Source organism: Ranitomeya imitator, chromosome 9 (assembly GCF_032444005.1).
Source record: "Ranitomeya imitator isolate aRanImi1 chromosome 9, aRanImi1.pri, whole genome shotgun sequence".
NCBI classification, from domain to species: domain Eukaryota; kingdom Metazoa; phylum Chordata; class Amphibia; order Anura; family Dendrobatidae; genus Ranitomeya; species Ranitomeya imitator.
The window spans coordinates 13,914,433-13,930,964 of record NC_091290.1 but is presented as its reverse complement, the minus strand read 5'-3'; the positions used below and the strand labels follow the sequence as shown (position 1 = coordinate 13,930,964).

General features: G+C 43.6%; 1 protein-coding gene across 1 annotated transcript in view; it reads right to left on the bottom strand.

The window, feature by feature from the left end:
• Nucleotides 1-16,532, bottom strand: part of LDLRAD3 (low density lipoprotein receptor class A domain containing 3) — a 142,927-nt gene that overhangs the window by 94,258 nt on the left and 32,137 nt on the right. The window contains exon 2 of the mRNA XM_069739947.1: nt 2,489-2,632. Coding sequence (XP_069596048.1) covers nt 2,489-2,632 — 144 coding nt within the window. The remainder of the gene's footprint in view (nt 1-2,488; nt 2,633-16,532) is intronic.

Below are 16,532 nucleotides of genomic sequence, written 5' to 3'. Positions count from 1 at the left end.
AAGCCAAGGCTGGATTTACACCGTTTGATCAAACTGCAGCAAAAGTCAGGATTTCTAATCAATTTTGCAAAAATCGTGACTGCGCTGGATGCAGGTTTTCTGCCTGTGGTGAGCAAAGTAGGAAATTATCACTTCACAAGCAAAAGAGACGCTTCATAAAAACAGGAAAAAAAACTGCGCAGCCAAAATTCACAAATCTGTCAGCAGAATACCAGTTTCCGCTGACAGTAGTCTCTATTCTGTCACAAAACATCCAGTGATTAACGACGTACTGAGGGGCAAGCTGCATACACAGCTCCTGAGACCTGCGCCTCAACTGACAGAAGAGCTGTATCGTAAGCATACCTACCTCCGTGAGGAGAGGAGAAGGGCTGTGACAGCAGAAGTAAAGCTTCTCCTCAGCTGACTGAGCACAAAGGATTTATTTTTCCAGCCTCAGTCCTCCATGCTCAGTCAGTTGCGGAGAGGATTTATTTCTACTGATATCACAGCCCTGCTTCTTGGCTCACCGAGGAACTTCTATGGACGATACAGCTCTTCTGTCTGTTGAAATACAGGTCTTGGGAGCGGAGCTTTGTCGGAAAAAAGTCCGTCTGACAACGTGATTAGGATAGGTTGCAGTTTGAATTATGTAAGGGGGGTCATTTAATTGCATTCTTGGAGAATCCCTTTAAAGGATACTAACGTAATCTCTGCTCTCATGATAAAAATGCAGTTTCTGCATTGGAACATCTCTGGTTTTCCAGATGGAACGTTTTTGTGTTTTAAAGTCACAGAATAAGGGGTTTTGTTGCACATTTCGTGGGTCTGTAAAAATGGTGGTGGACGATACATGCAGATTATGCCGGACGTTGCAGATGAGAGAAGAGCAAAGTGGACACCAAGTCCCTGCACACTGGAGTCCTGCAAATGGGGACCCCAAAGAAGGAAAATGACCACCCAAACATTTACCCTACTCCGTATGATCGAGGGCTCATGCCCGAAGAGTTTCTACAAGCAATATTTCACTGTGGCCTCATCTTTAGAAAAGAAATAAATAAATAACCGCTATCTGAGGTTTCTGTAGACTGAACATGGCTCAATCAGGCTGAGGGCAAAGACATTTACACAATGTGAGCCTGGATAATGGGGGGATTATGGCACCACCGTGCTCATTGCTGTGCAAACTCACAGATATTACTGATTTTGCAGGAAATTCGGCCTGTACCTTGAAATGTACGTGAAGGGAGATTAGCCATAATATTGGTAAAGGCTGGATCGTACCACTGTAGAGCTTATTTTATGGCCCACAATATGAATGCAAATCCCAGCTTATCCGAGTCTCGGAATACATTGTCAGAAAATGACCTATTGTTTACATCAGATCTTTATGTTACATGTATCTTATCAAAGAAAATATGTTTTTTTTAATTGCAATCTTTATAAAAAATAAAAAAAAAGTAATCTTGCTATTTTCACACAGGCCTGTTTTAGACCAGCTTCCTGTCGTTTCACATAAGAGTATTCAGCAGTCTCATTATCAGCAGAGGCACGAAAACCTCTTTACACAGCTGATGACACAGTATCTGGAAATCACAATAGGTGATGTCACAGCTCACCTCCTCCTCCTGTGCAATGACTGATATCACCTCTCTACACAGTAGATAACACAGGATCCACCATTCACAATAGGTGATGTCACAGCTCACCTCCTCCTCCTGTACAATGACTGATAACACCTCTATATACAGTAGATAACACAGGATCCACCATTCACAATAGGTGATATCACAGCTCACCTCCTCCTCCTGTACAATGACATATCACCTTTATATACAGGAGAAAACACAGGATCCATCATTCACAATAGATGATATCACAGCTCCCCTCCTCCTCCTCCTGTACAATGACTGATATCACCTCTATATACAGCAGATAACACAGGATCCACCATTCACAATAAGTTAAGTCACAGCTCACCTCCTCCACCTCTCTTCAAAATGAATCCTACGCACGCACATTAGATGCCTCGATACAAAAGATAGGGTCTAAGTCTGTTCCCCGCAGGTAGCGTACATGTGAATTTCGTGAACAGGTAGTCAAAAAAAAAACGTGGCCAGTGTGAAAATTGCAAGATTTCCATTTTTCTTTTTTATTTGTAATACAAAACATGATATGGGAAAATATATATAAATTACATACCCAAAAATATTTAACACTAAAACCTGATCGGTCATTTTCTGGGGATACATTCCCTATAACGTGGGTCATCCAGAATTAAAAATATATGGCTGATTGCTTCCATAGGATGTGTTCGGTATTGCAGCTAAGCAGCAAGTCACTGTGGTTGAGCCGCAATACCTTGCACAACCTCTGTACAGGCGTGGCGCTGTGTTTGGAAAAAAAATCAACCATATTTTTCTAATTTTACTCACCCCACAAAATTCTCTCAAATCGGTGTTGACGTAATGGGGGGAAAAAAAAAAAAAAAAAGTTGAGGTCAACTTACGACACTCTTTTTCATCGCTCTCATCAAAGCAGTCGGGTAATCCATCGCACTGCCAGCTGCCCGGAATACAGTCCCCGCTGCTGCACATGAAGTTCCCAGGGATGTTACATCTTGTGCCGTTGCTCCCAGGTATCAGCTGTCCTTCTGTAAGACAATGGAGGAGACAAATACATCAGGTGACGGACAGTAGAAGAGAAGATATCCGGCCAATGGTGCATGAATTACAGTTAGATAGTTTACATAGGTCCATCAAGTTCAACTGAGGTATATGTTCACCCACAATCCATGATCCGCTCTGACCTAAAAGAGCAAATATTCCTCCCAATTGTCAATACACTGGACAAAACGTCTGAACCTTAGACATTTACATAAAAGCAGCCGGGCCTTTTCTGAAGCCATCATTAGTTCCCGCTGCGACCGGCTTCGGAGGTCGACTATTCCACAGACTAATAGCTTTTTTGTTACACAATAATATCCAAAAATAATAAATTATGGCACTTACTACATAGTACAAATCAAAACCACACACACTCAAACTAAGTGAATACAAAGTTGAGCACCGAAAAGATACATAGTATCTAAATGATTTAAAAAAAAAAAAAGCAGAATGTCCTATAGGGGACGATAGTGTAGCCAAAAAAAATAAAATAAATTGTACTATCCGAATAGGATATATCAGTATATAGAAAGGTTATTAGAAAAATTCAAGTACTGTGACCCCCCCAATCTAAAGATGATTCCTATTGTGCACCTGGGATATCATATATAAAAGAAAAGGTACCTAGAAAAAGATATAACTAGTACAAAGATAATACACAAGAACATAAAGGGACAAGCATCAAAACCCAATACCGTCATCGATCAAGAGAGGGTCCTAGAATTCCACTGAATAAAGAAACTTTTAGTAACAGCTTTTCCTGAAATTGAATGTAGGATCATAAATAGAAAGGATTAAAAGCAATTAAGGGGACACATGGGTGCAGGAGGAACTATTGAATTCACCTTCTATATACAAACAAAGCCTCCCATGCTGAGGTTTTTAAGAAGAAATAAAAGTACCTGTATGAACGGGTAGTGGCAAGACTCCGGGAATCATAAATGGCTAGCTACAGTGGGGCAAAAAAGTATTTAGTCAGTCAGCAATAGTGCAAGTTCCACCACTTAAAAAGATGAGAGGCGTCTGTAATTTACATCATAGTTAGACCTCAACTATGGGAGACAAACTGAGAAAAAAAAATCCAGAAAATCACATTGTCTGTTTTTTTTAGCAATCTATTTGCATATTATGGTGGAAAATAAGTATTTGGTCAGAAACAAACAATCAAGATTTCTGGCTCTCACAGACCTGTAACTTCTTCTTTAAGTGTCTCCTCTTTCCTCCACTCATTACCTGTAGTAATGACACCTGTTTAAACTTGTTATCAGTATAAAAAGACACCTGTGCACACCCTCAAACAGTCTGACTCCAAACTCCACTATGGTGAAGACCAAAGAGCTGTCAAAGGACACCAGAAACAAAATTGTAGCCCTGCACCAGGCTGGGAAGACTGAATCTGCAATAGCCAACCATCTTGGAGTGAAGAAATCAACAGTGGGAGCAATAATTAGAAAATGGAAGACATACAAGACCACTGATAATCTCCCTCGATCTGGGGCTCCACGCAAAATCCCACCCCGTGGGGTCAGAATGATCACAAGAACGGTGAGCAAAAATCCCAGAACCACGCGGGTGGACCTAGTGAATGAACTGCAGAGAGCTGGGACCAAAGTATCAAGGCCTACCATAAGTAACACACTACGCCACCATGGACTCAGATCCTGCAGTGCCAGACGTGTCCCACTGCTTACGCCAGTACATGTCCGGGCCCGTCTGAAGTTTGCTAGAGAGCATTTGGATGATCCAGAGGAGTTTTGGGAGAATGTCCTATGGTCTGATGAAACCAAAATGGAACTGTTTGGTCGAAACACAACTTGTCGTGTTTGGAGGAAAAAGAATACTGAGTTGCATCCATCAAACACCATACCTACTGTAAAGCATGGTGGTGGAAACATCATGCTTTGGGGCTGTTTCTCTGCAAAGGGGCCAGGACGACTGATCCGGGTACATGAAAGAATGAATGGGGCCATGTATCGTGAGATTTTGAGAGCAAACCTCCTATCATCAGCAAGGGCATTGAAGATGAAACGTGGCTGGGTCTTTCAACATGACAATGATCCAAAGCACACCGCCAGGACAACGAAGGAGTGGCTTCGTAAGAAGCATTTCAAGGTCCTGGAGTGGCCTAGCCAGTCTCCAGATCTCAACCCTATAGAAAACCTTTGGAGGGAGTTGAAAGTCCGTGTTGCCAAGCGAAAAGCCAAAAACATCACTGCTCTAGAGGAGATCTGCATGGAGGAATGGGCCAACATACCAACAACAGTGTGTGGCAACCTTGTGAAGACTTACAGAAAACGTTTGACCTCTGTCATTGCCAACAAAGGATATATTACAAAGTATTGAGATGAAATTTTGTTTCTGACCAAATACTTATTTTCCACCATAATATGCAAATAAATTGTTAAAAAAACAGACAATGTGATTTTCTGGATTTTTTTTTCTTAGTTTGTCTCCCATAGTTGAGGTCTACCTATGATGTAAATTACAGACGCCTCTCATCTTTTTAAGTGGTGGAACTTGCACTATTGCTGACTGACTAAATACTTTTTTGCCCCACTGTATATCGCACCCTCACCCCGACGCGCGTTTCACAGCAACTTATTCCCCCAGATCCTTCTCTACAAGTGACTCTACATTATTTTACTCCTTTTAGAATAAATGGTGGCCAAATATTAAAATTGTGCCAGGTGCAATTTTCATACTGTGTGCTAGGCCTAAAATTAGACTCCTAGTTCTTGTTGGGCACATGGACATTAGCACCACAATATATTAGATAATGATGGATAGATATTATATGAAAATGATGAAGAAATGGAAACAACATTCAAAACTTCTCGCTTTATTATTTACTGTCGAGGAATGTCCTCCTGTAGCTGCTGCGTCTTTCCATCGAGGACGTCATTGGCCCGGGGATTACAGAGGCGATGCCAGCAGCGGATTATGATGATTTGCCCAAGGGCATTCAGCAGCTGTACGTTCCTCAAACGATCATTAATAACCTCATTGATAGCAGCCGAGTTTGGAAGTGCCGGGATTTCTGCATGTGGCTCATACTCAAGACTAAATAAATCTTAATATGTTGAAAAATTTGATTCCATTTTTTTCCATCACTAGCAGATCGGTAAATGGTCTATCCACCCTGTGATTTCCATCATTCCACCACTTTTCCTTTCCTGGGAGTTGAATTTCAATGTGGAGGAGCATATGTAATGTATACACACACTTAACAGCCTGATAAGGCAAGAGGTCATTTTCCGATGACACCATATTAAGAAGAATTACCATAAAATGAACGCTTTACCATGAGATACACATACAGCAGTAATTGAGATTTCAGCATTTTAGATGACACCTTCTGAATCCTAAATATTGATCCCGTGCCCTTCTACCGCCCTCCACTCTTTTTCTCACCGTGAGACTTTATAAAACCTCTCCATTGCTCATTATTATAGGTTGCTAATGAATCTTCCTGTCACTTCTGGTGACCCGAGAACCTGTGGTGGAAGCGGGATTTGCTGCGGAGCAAGTCGCAGATTACAGCAGAGTTCTCAGATTCACGCTCCTGTCTTCGTTCCAAGAAGCTGCACAAAGACGGTCAAAGTCAACTGATCGAACGCATCACCTAGATTATTTTAAGTAATTAAAGTCAGATGTCGATATATATTGAGTTTTTCCTAATTTATTTTTATTTCTTTATTGTAGCGTTTTGCTCTATTTTCTGTAAATGACTACGAGGAAGCATTCTAGCCCGAGCTGCTGTTCTACTTCTATGGGAGAGGGTTGTGAGCATGCTCCATGACCTGTGCAGAGATCATTGTGCAGAGAGGAGGGTGAACTGTGTGTCCACATCTGTTTATGAATGTTAGACACAGTGTCTGTAGGTTTTAACAACATTTTTATCCTGTCTATGGTAATGAGATACCTGCCAAGAATTGATCTCTACACTGCAGGAAGTAACAGCCCAGCGGCACAGAGTGAGAAATGCTAGAGTTCATATGGAGAAATATAGAAATGAAAATACAAAAAAAAAAAAATCAGAATAGTTTGTTTTTCTTTCCTTTAAAGAATACAGTGCCAGCCCCAGTAGTTAATTACTAATAAGAAGTTAGGATGAGAAAATGATTGTCAGGACCGTAAATCCAGGGGCCACGTCAGTAGTCTGACCACTGAGCCAGAGTGCGGTGAATACACCTACTACTCTTCTGATCAGAAGGCCTGGCATGGCATCATGTATGCGTCACAATGATGAGGTTTTGCCGGGCATACTGATCAGAAGAGATCCTGGAAATGCTGACTTGTAGAAGGCCCGCAGGGATCTGTCCAATTTTTGTTGCAAGAACTACAGAACACCTCTTTATACAGCAGATAACACAGGATCCACCATTCACAATAGATGATGTCACAGCTCACCTCCTCCTCCTGTACAATGACTGATAACATCTCTATATACAGCAGATAACACAGAATCCACCATTTACAATAGTGGGAAGTCATAGCTCACCTCCTACCCCTCTCCCTTCACAATGCACGCTCTCAGACACTTCAATAATACAAAATATAGGTTTAGATTCTGTGCATTGCTGTTAATGTACATGTGTTGTTTCCTGAAACAAGGAAGTTAAGACACTAAAATAGCCCAAGTGGGCGATGTGAAATCCTGATTTAACAAAAAGGTAATTTTTTTTTTATGATTGCTTCCCTTTAAGCAATCTGCTTAATTATAGACTCAGAACAAGAAGAAACTGGTGCAATCATTCATTTTTCAATCTAAAATGTGATAATCATTGACAAAAAAAAAAAAAAAACGAAAAAAAAAACCAACAACTCATTTGTTGACGTCTTCTGTCCTAATACTCTCTTCTGCAAAGTCCCTCGAGGCTTTTACCTTCTTTCTCTAGTGAGGAGGATCTATGAAATCAGACAGATACACAGCTCCTTGTAAATAGGTCGTGTTACGTAAACTTGGAAGACTGCGAGCTGCTGGCAGATTTGTAGAGAAGCCATAAACATCAAAGCCAACCAACGAGCTGCCAATCACTGGCTGGCGTAGGAGGCAGCGCAGCCATGTTGTCTGAGCACATGCAGCAACATGCGCTTACTGTAGTGATCATGGAAGGCTGTGGTGGCCTCAGATAGGCGCCTGGACAGGTCAAAAACTGTCCGACAGTTTTATATTACGCCCACGTTACTTTACTATTGTCGTATGCACCATGGTGGCCAAATATAAAATGTCAACATTGATCACAAAAATAGTTTTCTGACTATAGAAAATCAGGACCAACACCGTAACCAAAAAGTGAAAGAATACAAGAAATCTTCTGCTTCTGGATCATGACAACTTCGTAAAGAGCAAGAGTCATGGAAGGATCACTACTTTCCGTCATACAAGACATTCGCACAACGAAAAGTCGATTATCTAAATCAGTCGCCCATTTGTCACGGAGGTTTGTAGTTTTTGGAGTCTAAGGGTCGGTTTATTCTTGCCGACTTGTAGTGTTAACCACCAATTGGCCACACATTTGCCGATAGTCACTGGATAGCCCGTTCAGACAGTACAACCGCAATTACACGCACCGCCGAATGATCATTCTGACCATGTAAAAAATCATTGTACTTGGCAGCAAAGGTTCTGTTTTCACCGGACGATGTGCTGCAAGCAAGCTGAAAAATAGTTTCACCCAACAAACGAGCAGTTTACCAATTCTTCTGGTGACTGGTAGTCTGTTTACACTGTACGCTTTTCGGGAAACGAGTGTTTATGGGAATGATCATTGATGATATTCGGCCCAATCTTCACACTTAAAGCCCACGGTAAGACAGTAAGAGGAAAGAACCTTTCTGGAGGAGGACCCCCATGTCACCAAAGTAGTCACAGACTGACTGCAGTAGGAATATAGTCAGTAATGGAGTTGATGGACGTCTTCGGGAGAGTGCTAAGGATGCACCAGTGGATGAGAGGGCAGCCTAGTGAGGAACGCAGCCAAGGTTCTGAGACCGGGTAGAACGACAGGTACCAGAAACAATCCTAAGGGTGAAGCAGAAGCAATACTTAGGAAGAAGGTCAGGATCAGAAGTCAAACCAAGAAAATAGGCCACAACTACTGATAGCATTTTGGATGCCCGTTGTCTTAATAACCTGCTTCCACCATATAATCAGTGCAGAAGAGAGGGACGACAAGAGCAAAAAAGGAACGGAAAGCAGCCATTTTCCGAGACTCGCCTTCTTGGCCTAGTAGTGCAACTTTCCTAGGAGTTAGAGCTCCAATCAGAAGATCCCATATATAAAATTATAGGGATCGAAGGTTGGCACAAGTTGGACAAAACTTTTATTTCCAGGTTAAGCCTCAAAATAAGAGAGGCACGCTATGACATTTACATATTCTGACACGTGAACATCATGAGAACCTTCTCTACAATAACCTTTGCGCCGTCAGCTTGAGGAACGTTCATTGCACTTGGTGTTTACATGATATTCTCGGTTTAGCTCTCATCTTTTCTAAAAAGGCGAGTTCTGGTTCATTGTTGCTGGTCTCTTCCATTAAATGAATACAGCATCTCTTGGTCCATTATTCTTAATTCACTTTCAGGATTCCTGAAAACCGCCAGGGTGATATGTTGGGCGGGGAGCCAGGCTGAAAAGCTATCTTCCTGAGGATTTATATTTCCTTGCGGGGCATGGTAAAATTTCAGGTCACTCGACTGCTTCCTTGTAAAGTGCACTTTGTGCTTCAATCTGTGATAATATCAGCAATCAGCAATGATCTTAAGGGCTGTTATAGCTAAAGACGAGGCGCTTATAAAGCAGTGTCTGCCATTAAAGTCACGTGGAAATTCTGAGATTGGAGGCCACATTGGCAAGGTCAGGTTTCTGCTCTCACAGACCTTACGGATTCTGCAGGCAAAGTCCTATACACACATCATTTAGCAATGGTCACAGAAACGGAAGGCATTATACATGCGATTTCCACTACTGCTAAAAATGTGAGGTAAGTGCTGCCCAATTTCTATGTGCATTGGTGGGGGAACGTGGTGCACCCCATCCATCCAGTCCTTCTAAAACTAATTTCCATCTATATCCATGACATGCAATGGTTACATTGCACCTAGATCGATCCTTGAAGTCATTGGTCCAGACAAGCATGGACAGAGAAACTTGGTACAGCAGGACAATCCATTTGGAACTATGGAGGCAGATGCGGCAAGAACCATGGAGGCAGATGCGGCCGGAAGCATGGAGGCAGATGCGGCAGGAACCATGGAGGCAGATGCGGCAGGAACCATGGAGGCAGATGCGGTACGAACCATGGAGGCAGATGCGGCAGGAACCATGGAGGCAGATGCGGCAGGAACCATGGAGGCAGATGCGGCAGGAACCATGGAGGCAGATGCGGCAGGAACCATGGAGGCAGAAACCATGGAGGCAGATGAGGCAGGAACCATGGAGGCAGATGAGGCAGGAACCATGGAGGCAGATGAGGCAGGAACCATGGAGGCAGATGAGGCAGGAACCATGGAGGCAGATGAGGCAGGAACCATGGAGGCAGATGCGGTACGAACCATGGAGGCAGATGCGGCAGGAACCATGGAGGCAGATGCGGCAGGAACCATGGAGGCAGATGCGGCAGGAACCATGGAGGCAGAAACCATGGAGGCAGATGAGGCAGGAACCATGGAGGCAGATGAGGCAGGAACCATGGAGGCAGATGAGGCAGGAACCATGGAGGCAGATGAGGCAGGAACCATGGAGGCAGATGATGCAGGAACCATGGAGGCAGATGCGGCAGGACGGCAACTGAACCAGAACAAATAGAGCATGGCAAGTTGTGTAGCACAGTTTGACAGCGATGTAGAAGAGTTAACTCGGCAATGAAGAACCAAAGTAGCAGAGCTGAGGACCACAGGAGGTTAAAGTCTAGCAGAGTTAACTCAACAAAGCAGAGCTAGGTTTGTTACAGAGTTTAAGGCATCACTGATGCAGCTATTAAGCAGGTTTGTCCAACAATATAACGGAGCTGGGTTTGTCACAGAGTCCAAGGTAAAACTGGCCAGCAGTGTAGTAGAGTAAGGCTTCTTTCACACTAGCATCGGAATCTCCCCGTCGCAATGCGTCGGGGAGAGATTCAGACGCTAGCGTTTGCTGCATTGCACGATGGAGGCAGCGGATGCATTTTTCCAGCGCATCCGCTGCCCCATTGTAAGGTGCGGGGAGGTGGGGGCGGAGTTCCAGCCGCGCATGCGCGGTCGGAAAAAGCGGTCCGTCGGGAGAAAAAAACGTTACATGTAGGGTTTTTTCTCCCGACGGTCCGCCAAAGCATGACGCATCCGTCGCAAGACGGATGCGAAGTGTGCCAATCTGTCGCAAATGCGTCGTCAATAGAAGTCTATGGGGAAAAAACGCATCCTGCAAGCACTTTTGCAGGATGCGTTTTTTCTGCAAAACGACGCATGTGACGGATTTAAAAAAACGCTAGTGTGAAAGTACCCTTACCCAGCAATGCTGCCGAGCTTGATTTGTTGGGAGGTCAACACCTGAAGCGTCTCTCAGCCTGAATCGTCCTATAAGGTTGGAGTGTGTGACTTTAAAAAGGGGAGCAATGAGCAGAACAACAAGAGGTAGATGGCCAGGTCAGGACGACACAATGCCAGGGCAGGCAAGTAAAAGCAATTCCTGCAAACACTTGCAACATTTTCCATTTACAATTATCCAAACGAGGTGTATTCTTTTCTTGAAAAACATTTCAGGCTTGGCAAACATTTTTCCAAGAATGTCAGGTGCCCTCCCGTATCTTACATTAATGATAATGATTGTTTTTCAGCCTCAATCATTCAAGGTAAATTTCAAGAAACTTTTCTGAAAATGATGAATTCTCATTCCTCATGGTCCACGAGATACATGACTTATGGCCTTCAAGACAGACGGGCTTCTTGGCGAAATGACATTTTCTCTTGTTTTTTTTCTTTGCAAAGTACAATACATTGAAAAGAAGTGAAGCTTAAATGATGAAGTCTGCGCCTCATTTCCTCACGATTGCTGCCCATTAATAACGCGGCGATATGAGATAAGACAGTAAATTGGATTTCACGTGCCGGGCTTGAATACGGTCGGTGGGCCCTCCGGTGTGTGATACGTGACCCACAGGGCAGCCGCTTCATGGGAAGCGGGAGGCAGCGAACTTCTCTCTTCTTCTTCCTTCTCTTCCACTTCAGTGATTTGTTCAGACACAGAGGAGACATTATACGCTCAGTTACAATAAATAGCGCCATTACTTTTCTAAACACCGGCCTAAAACTTCTCATTCCTAATGGCAGCTCCCCTGTCGGAGCGGTGCATAAAGACGTGTTCTACATCGCAGACCATTTCAAAATACCTTTTTTGTTCTCTCCTACAAAATTCTTTAAAAAATCCAATCTCTATTTGAAACGCAGAGTAAAAAAAAAAAAGTGAAATAATAAGAATAATTGCTTTATTCTGTCAAGTTAAATTCTGCATTGCGTGTTCCTCCGTTATTACTCCTGGAAATGTATAAATTAATTGACAACTGGACAACTCCCCATGTTATTAGAACCCTGATATTCATGCTACCTAAGGCCTGTGGGGCCGAAACGTGCAGCCGTGGCCTACAGGGTCTCCAATCGAGCACATCTGGAGCGTCATCGATCGGTGAATACACGGGAGCTGTCAGCAGTGGATCTTGATGATTTGCCCAAGTGCATTCAGCGGTAGATTCTTCCAAGATGACCATTAATAACCTCAATGATAGCATCAGAGGCTGGAGGTGCCGGGATTTCAGCACTTGGCTCATACGCCAGACATTTTGTAAATTTTGTTCACGATTTGCAGATCATTAACACGTCTATCCATCCTGAGGTTTCCATAACTGCAAGTCTCATCCTTTTTGGTTTTATATCCAAGAAGTATCATTTCTCCTTGCGGAGACTGACATGCTAGGCATGCCGAGATGAGGAGACTTAAAGCCGCAATGCTCCTCTGGGAAATATGCAAATTGTCTCTTCAGAGAGGAAGAGAACTAGAACTTTAGTGTCACCTATTAGAATTAGCATTCCTAACAGTCAATGTCGACCCTTTAACGAGCCCTGTCACATGACTTGGGATAAAAGCCAAACCTGAATCTCGGTTTTGAAATTTCAATCTTGAGGAGTGTAGTTTTTTCCACTTTACAAGTCACTAATGAGGCCACACTTCTACACTGGTGCCCAAAATTGTACCCTGAACTAGAGCGGGTGCGGAGAATAGTGACCAAAGTCATTAAGGGAATGGGTGACTGCAGAAGACGGGTCGCCAAACTCGGGGTTATGCAGTTTGGAAACAGGAAGGCTTGGAGGCAATTTTACTACAGTGTAAAATTGTACGACTTGACAATTCAGACATCTCTCTCTCATGATATTTTTACACCTGGAACAACGAAATGCAGACGACTTCAACTTCTAGAGGAGTAATCTTAACCAAAGACAGTGATTCTTTCTTGTATAAGCAGTGAGACTATGGGTTCTTTCCTGTACGAGCAGTGAGATTATGGGTTCTTTCCCGTACGAGCAGTGAAACTATGGATTCTTTACTGTATGAGCAGTGAGACTATGGATTCTACTGTACGAGCAGTGTGACTATGGGTTCTTTACTGTACGAGCAGAGAGACTATGGGTTCTTCACTGTACGAGCAGTGAGACTATGGGTTCTTTCCTGTACGAGCAGTGAGACTATGGATCCTTTCCTGTACGAGCAGTGAGACTATGGGTTCTTTCCTGTACGAGCAGTGAGACTATGGGTTCTTTCCTGTACGAGCAGTGAGACTATGGGTTCTTTCCTGTATGAGCAGTGAGACTATGGGTTCTTTCCTGTACGAGCAGTGAGACTATGGGTTCTTTCCTGTACGAGCAGTGAGACTATGGGTTCTTTCCTGTACGAGCAGTGAGACTATGGATTCTTTACTGTACAAGCAGTGAGACTATGAATGTCTGTCACATGATGTAATGGTTAATTCACTAAATAAGTTCCAGTAGGGCCTGGATGTCTTTCTTTATTAACCCCTTACCGGCATCGGACGTACTATACCGTCCGATGCCGGCTCCCCTGCTTTGATGCAGGGCTCCGCGGTGAGCCCGCACCAAAGCCGGGACATGTCAGCTGTTTTGAACAGCTGACATGTGCCCGTAATAGGCGCGGGCAGAATCGCGATCTGCCCGCACCTATTAACTAGTTAAATGCCGCTGTCAAACGCAGACAGCGGCATTTAACTACCGCTTCCGGCCGGGCGGCCGGAAATGACGTCATCGCCGACCCCCGTCACATGTCCGGGGGTCGGCGATGCGTCTCCATTGTAGCCATAGAGATCCTTGAGACCTCTATGGTTACTGATTGCCCGTCGCTGTGAGCGCCACCCTGTGGTCGGCGCTCACAGCACACGTGCAATTCTGCTACATAGCAGCGATCAGCAGATCGCTGCTATGTAGCAGAGCCGATCGTGCTGTGCCTGCTTCTAGCCTCCCATAGAGGCTATTGAAGCATGGCAAAAGTTAAAAAAAAAAGTTTAAAAAAATGTGAAAAAAATAAAAAAAACATAAAAGTTTAAATCACCCCCCTTTCGCCCCAATCAAAATAAATCAATAAAAAAAAAATCAAATCTACGCATATTTGGTATTGCCGCGCTCAGAATTGCCCGATCTATAAAATAAAAAAAAGTATTAACCTGATCGCTAAACAGCGTAGCGGGAAAAAAACTCGAAACGCCAGAATTACGTTTTTTTGGTCGCCGCGACATTGCATTAAAATGCAATAACGGGCGATCAAAAGAACGTATCTGCACCGAAATGCTATCATTAAAAACGTCATCTCGGCACGCAAAAAATAAGCCCTCAACCGACCCCAGATCACGAAAAATGGAGACGCTACGAGTATCGGAAAATGGCGCAATTTTTTTTTTTTATTTTTTTTTTAGCAAAGTTTGGAATTTTTTTTCACCACCACTTAGATAAAAAATAACCTAGTCATGTTTGGTGTCTATGAACTCGTAATGACCTGGAGAATCATAATGGCAGGTCATTTTTAGCATTTAGTGAACCTAGCAAAAAAGCCAAACAAAAAACCAATGTGGGATTGCACTTTTTTTGCAATTTCACCGCACTTGGAATTTTTTTCCCGTTTTCTAGTACACGACATGCTAAAACCAATGATGTCGTTCAAAAGTACAACTCGTCCCGCAAAAAATAAGCCCTCACATGGCCAAATTGACGGAAAAATAAAAAAGTTATGGCTCTGGGAAGGAGGGGAGCGAAAAACGAACACGGAAAAACGAAAAATCCCCCGGTCATGAAGGGGTTAATCTAATACAGGTTATTGGCACTAGATTCTGTGATGGGACGTTGATAAAGGAAACTAGTCTGATTGCCGGATGTGGAGTGGGGAATATTTATGCCCCGATATCAGGCCATTAACATCTGCGTCATGGGGTTATTGCCTTTCTCTGGATCAACATTGTTATAGGTTGAACTTGATGGACTGGTGTATTCTTTCAAGCTTAGAACTATGAAACTTTATAACATGAGAATATCCCATTAAAGGGTGTTTTTTTTGTTGTTGTTTTTAAACCATTCAAAAAGGCCTAGAACAATAAAATAAGTTATAAATCGCCCGTCGCTCAAGTTCCGACACTTCCTAGTCTCCCTCTGTTCAGTTTACTGCAACAATGATATTCAGAAACTGACTGTAGGAGGTCACCACTGCAGCCAATGATTGGCTGCAGCAATTATGTCGGCACCTGGCCAAGGAGTAAAGAGACTGAACAGGGGCTGAGGTTGATCTTTAGGCGATTATGTCTTACTATTCTAGCCCGTCCGTGTATTTTTCAAAACCATTTTTTTCCTTGGCCCGACAACCTCTTTAACAACTTGATCCCTGCACCCACGCTCCTTCGTAGAAAGGGGATTCTGCAGCATACAGAAGTGTAGGATGACAGAAAAGAGAGAGTTTAGATGATGAAGAACACCACCATCTCTCCAGAGTAGGCCTCGCTCTCAGAAATTTGCACCATACGCAGCGATGGCTTCTAGCGGTTATTATCGCAGAATGATTGCTTGCCTCCATTTTTGTTAATGCATAAAATTGTCACATTATGTTAGGAAACATAATATTTCCCCAGCGTGTTCAAAAACTGTATTATACCAATAAAGGGCAATTACTATAATAGTAATGTAATGATCTGTCAAATATAAATCCACTGGAATATTCTCGGATTCATAAAACTAAAGCAAATGTCATAGAATAAAACTCCACTAATCTTTTCGAAATTTTACACCATTCGCGTTAATCCACACCTTGCCTTAATGGAGGATGTCCACTAGGCACAGTCATGGGGGACAGAAGCAGTCCTTCCCCAAATTGTTCCCACAAAGCTGGAGCTACAATTGTCCACAATGTCTTGTGCTGGAGATGAAGATTTTCCATCACTGGAGCTGAGGGTCCGCGGCCGCCCCCTGATAACATCCCATAGCATTATCCTCCTCCACCATCTGTACAGGGGGCACAATGCAGTCAGGGGGTAACGTGCTCCTGGAATCACCAAACCCAGCCTCCTCCATCAGACGCAGATAGAGAAGTGCGATCCGTCACTGCACAGAACACGTCTCCTCCAGAGTCCAGTGGTGGCGGCTTTACACCGCTCCATCCGACGCTCGGCATTGTGCTTGGTGATGTACGGCTGTGTGCAGCTGCTCGGCCATAAAGCTCACGGCTGGAGCGCAGTGTTTGTACTGATACCAGAGGAGGTCTGGACTTTGCAGTTATGGGGTCAGCAGAGCGGTGGTGACTTTTCTGCCCTCTGCTCCTCAGTGCTCAGCCCCCCAGCTCTGTACCGTTACGGGGTCTCCCCTTCG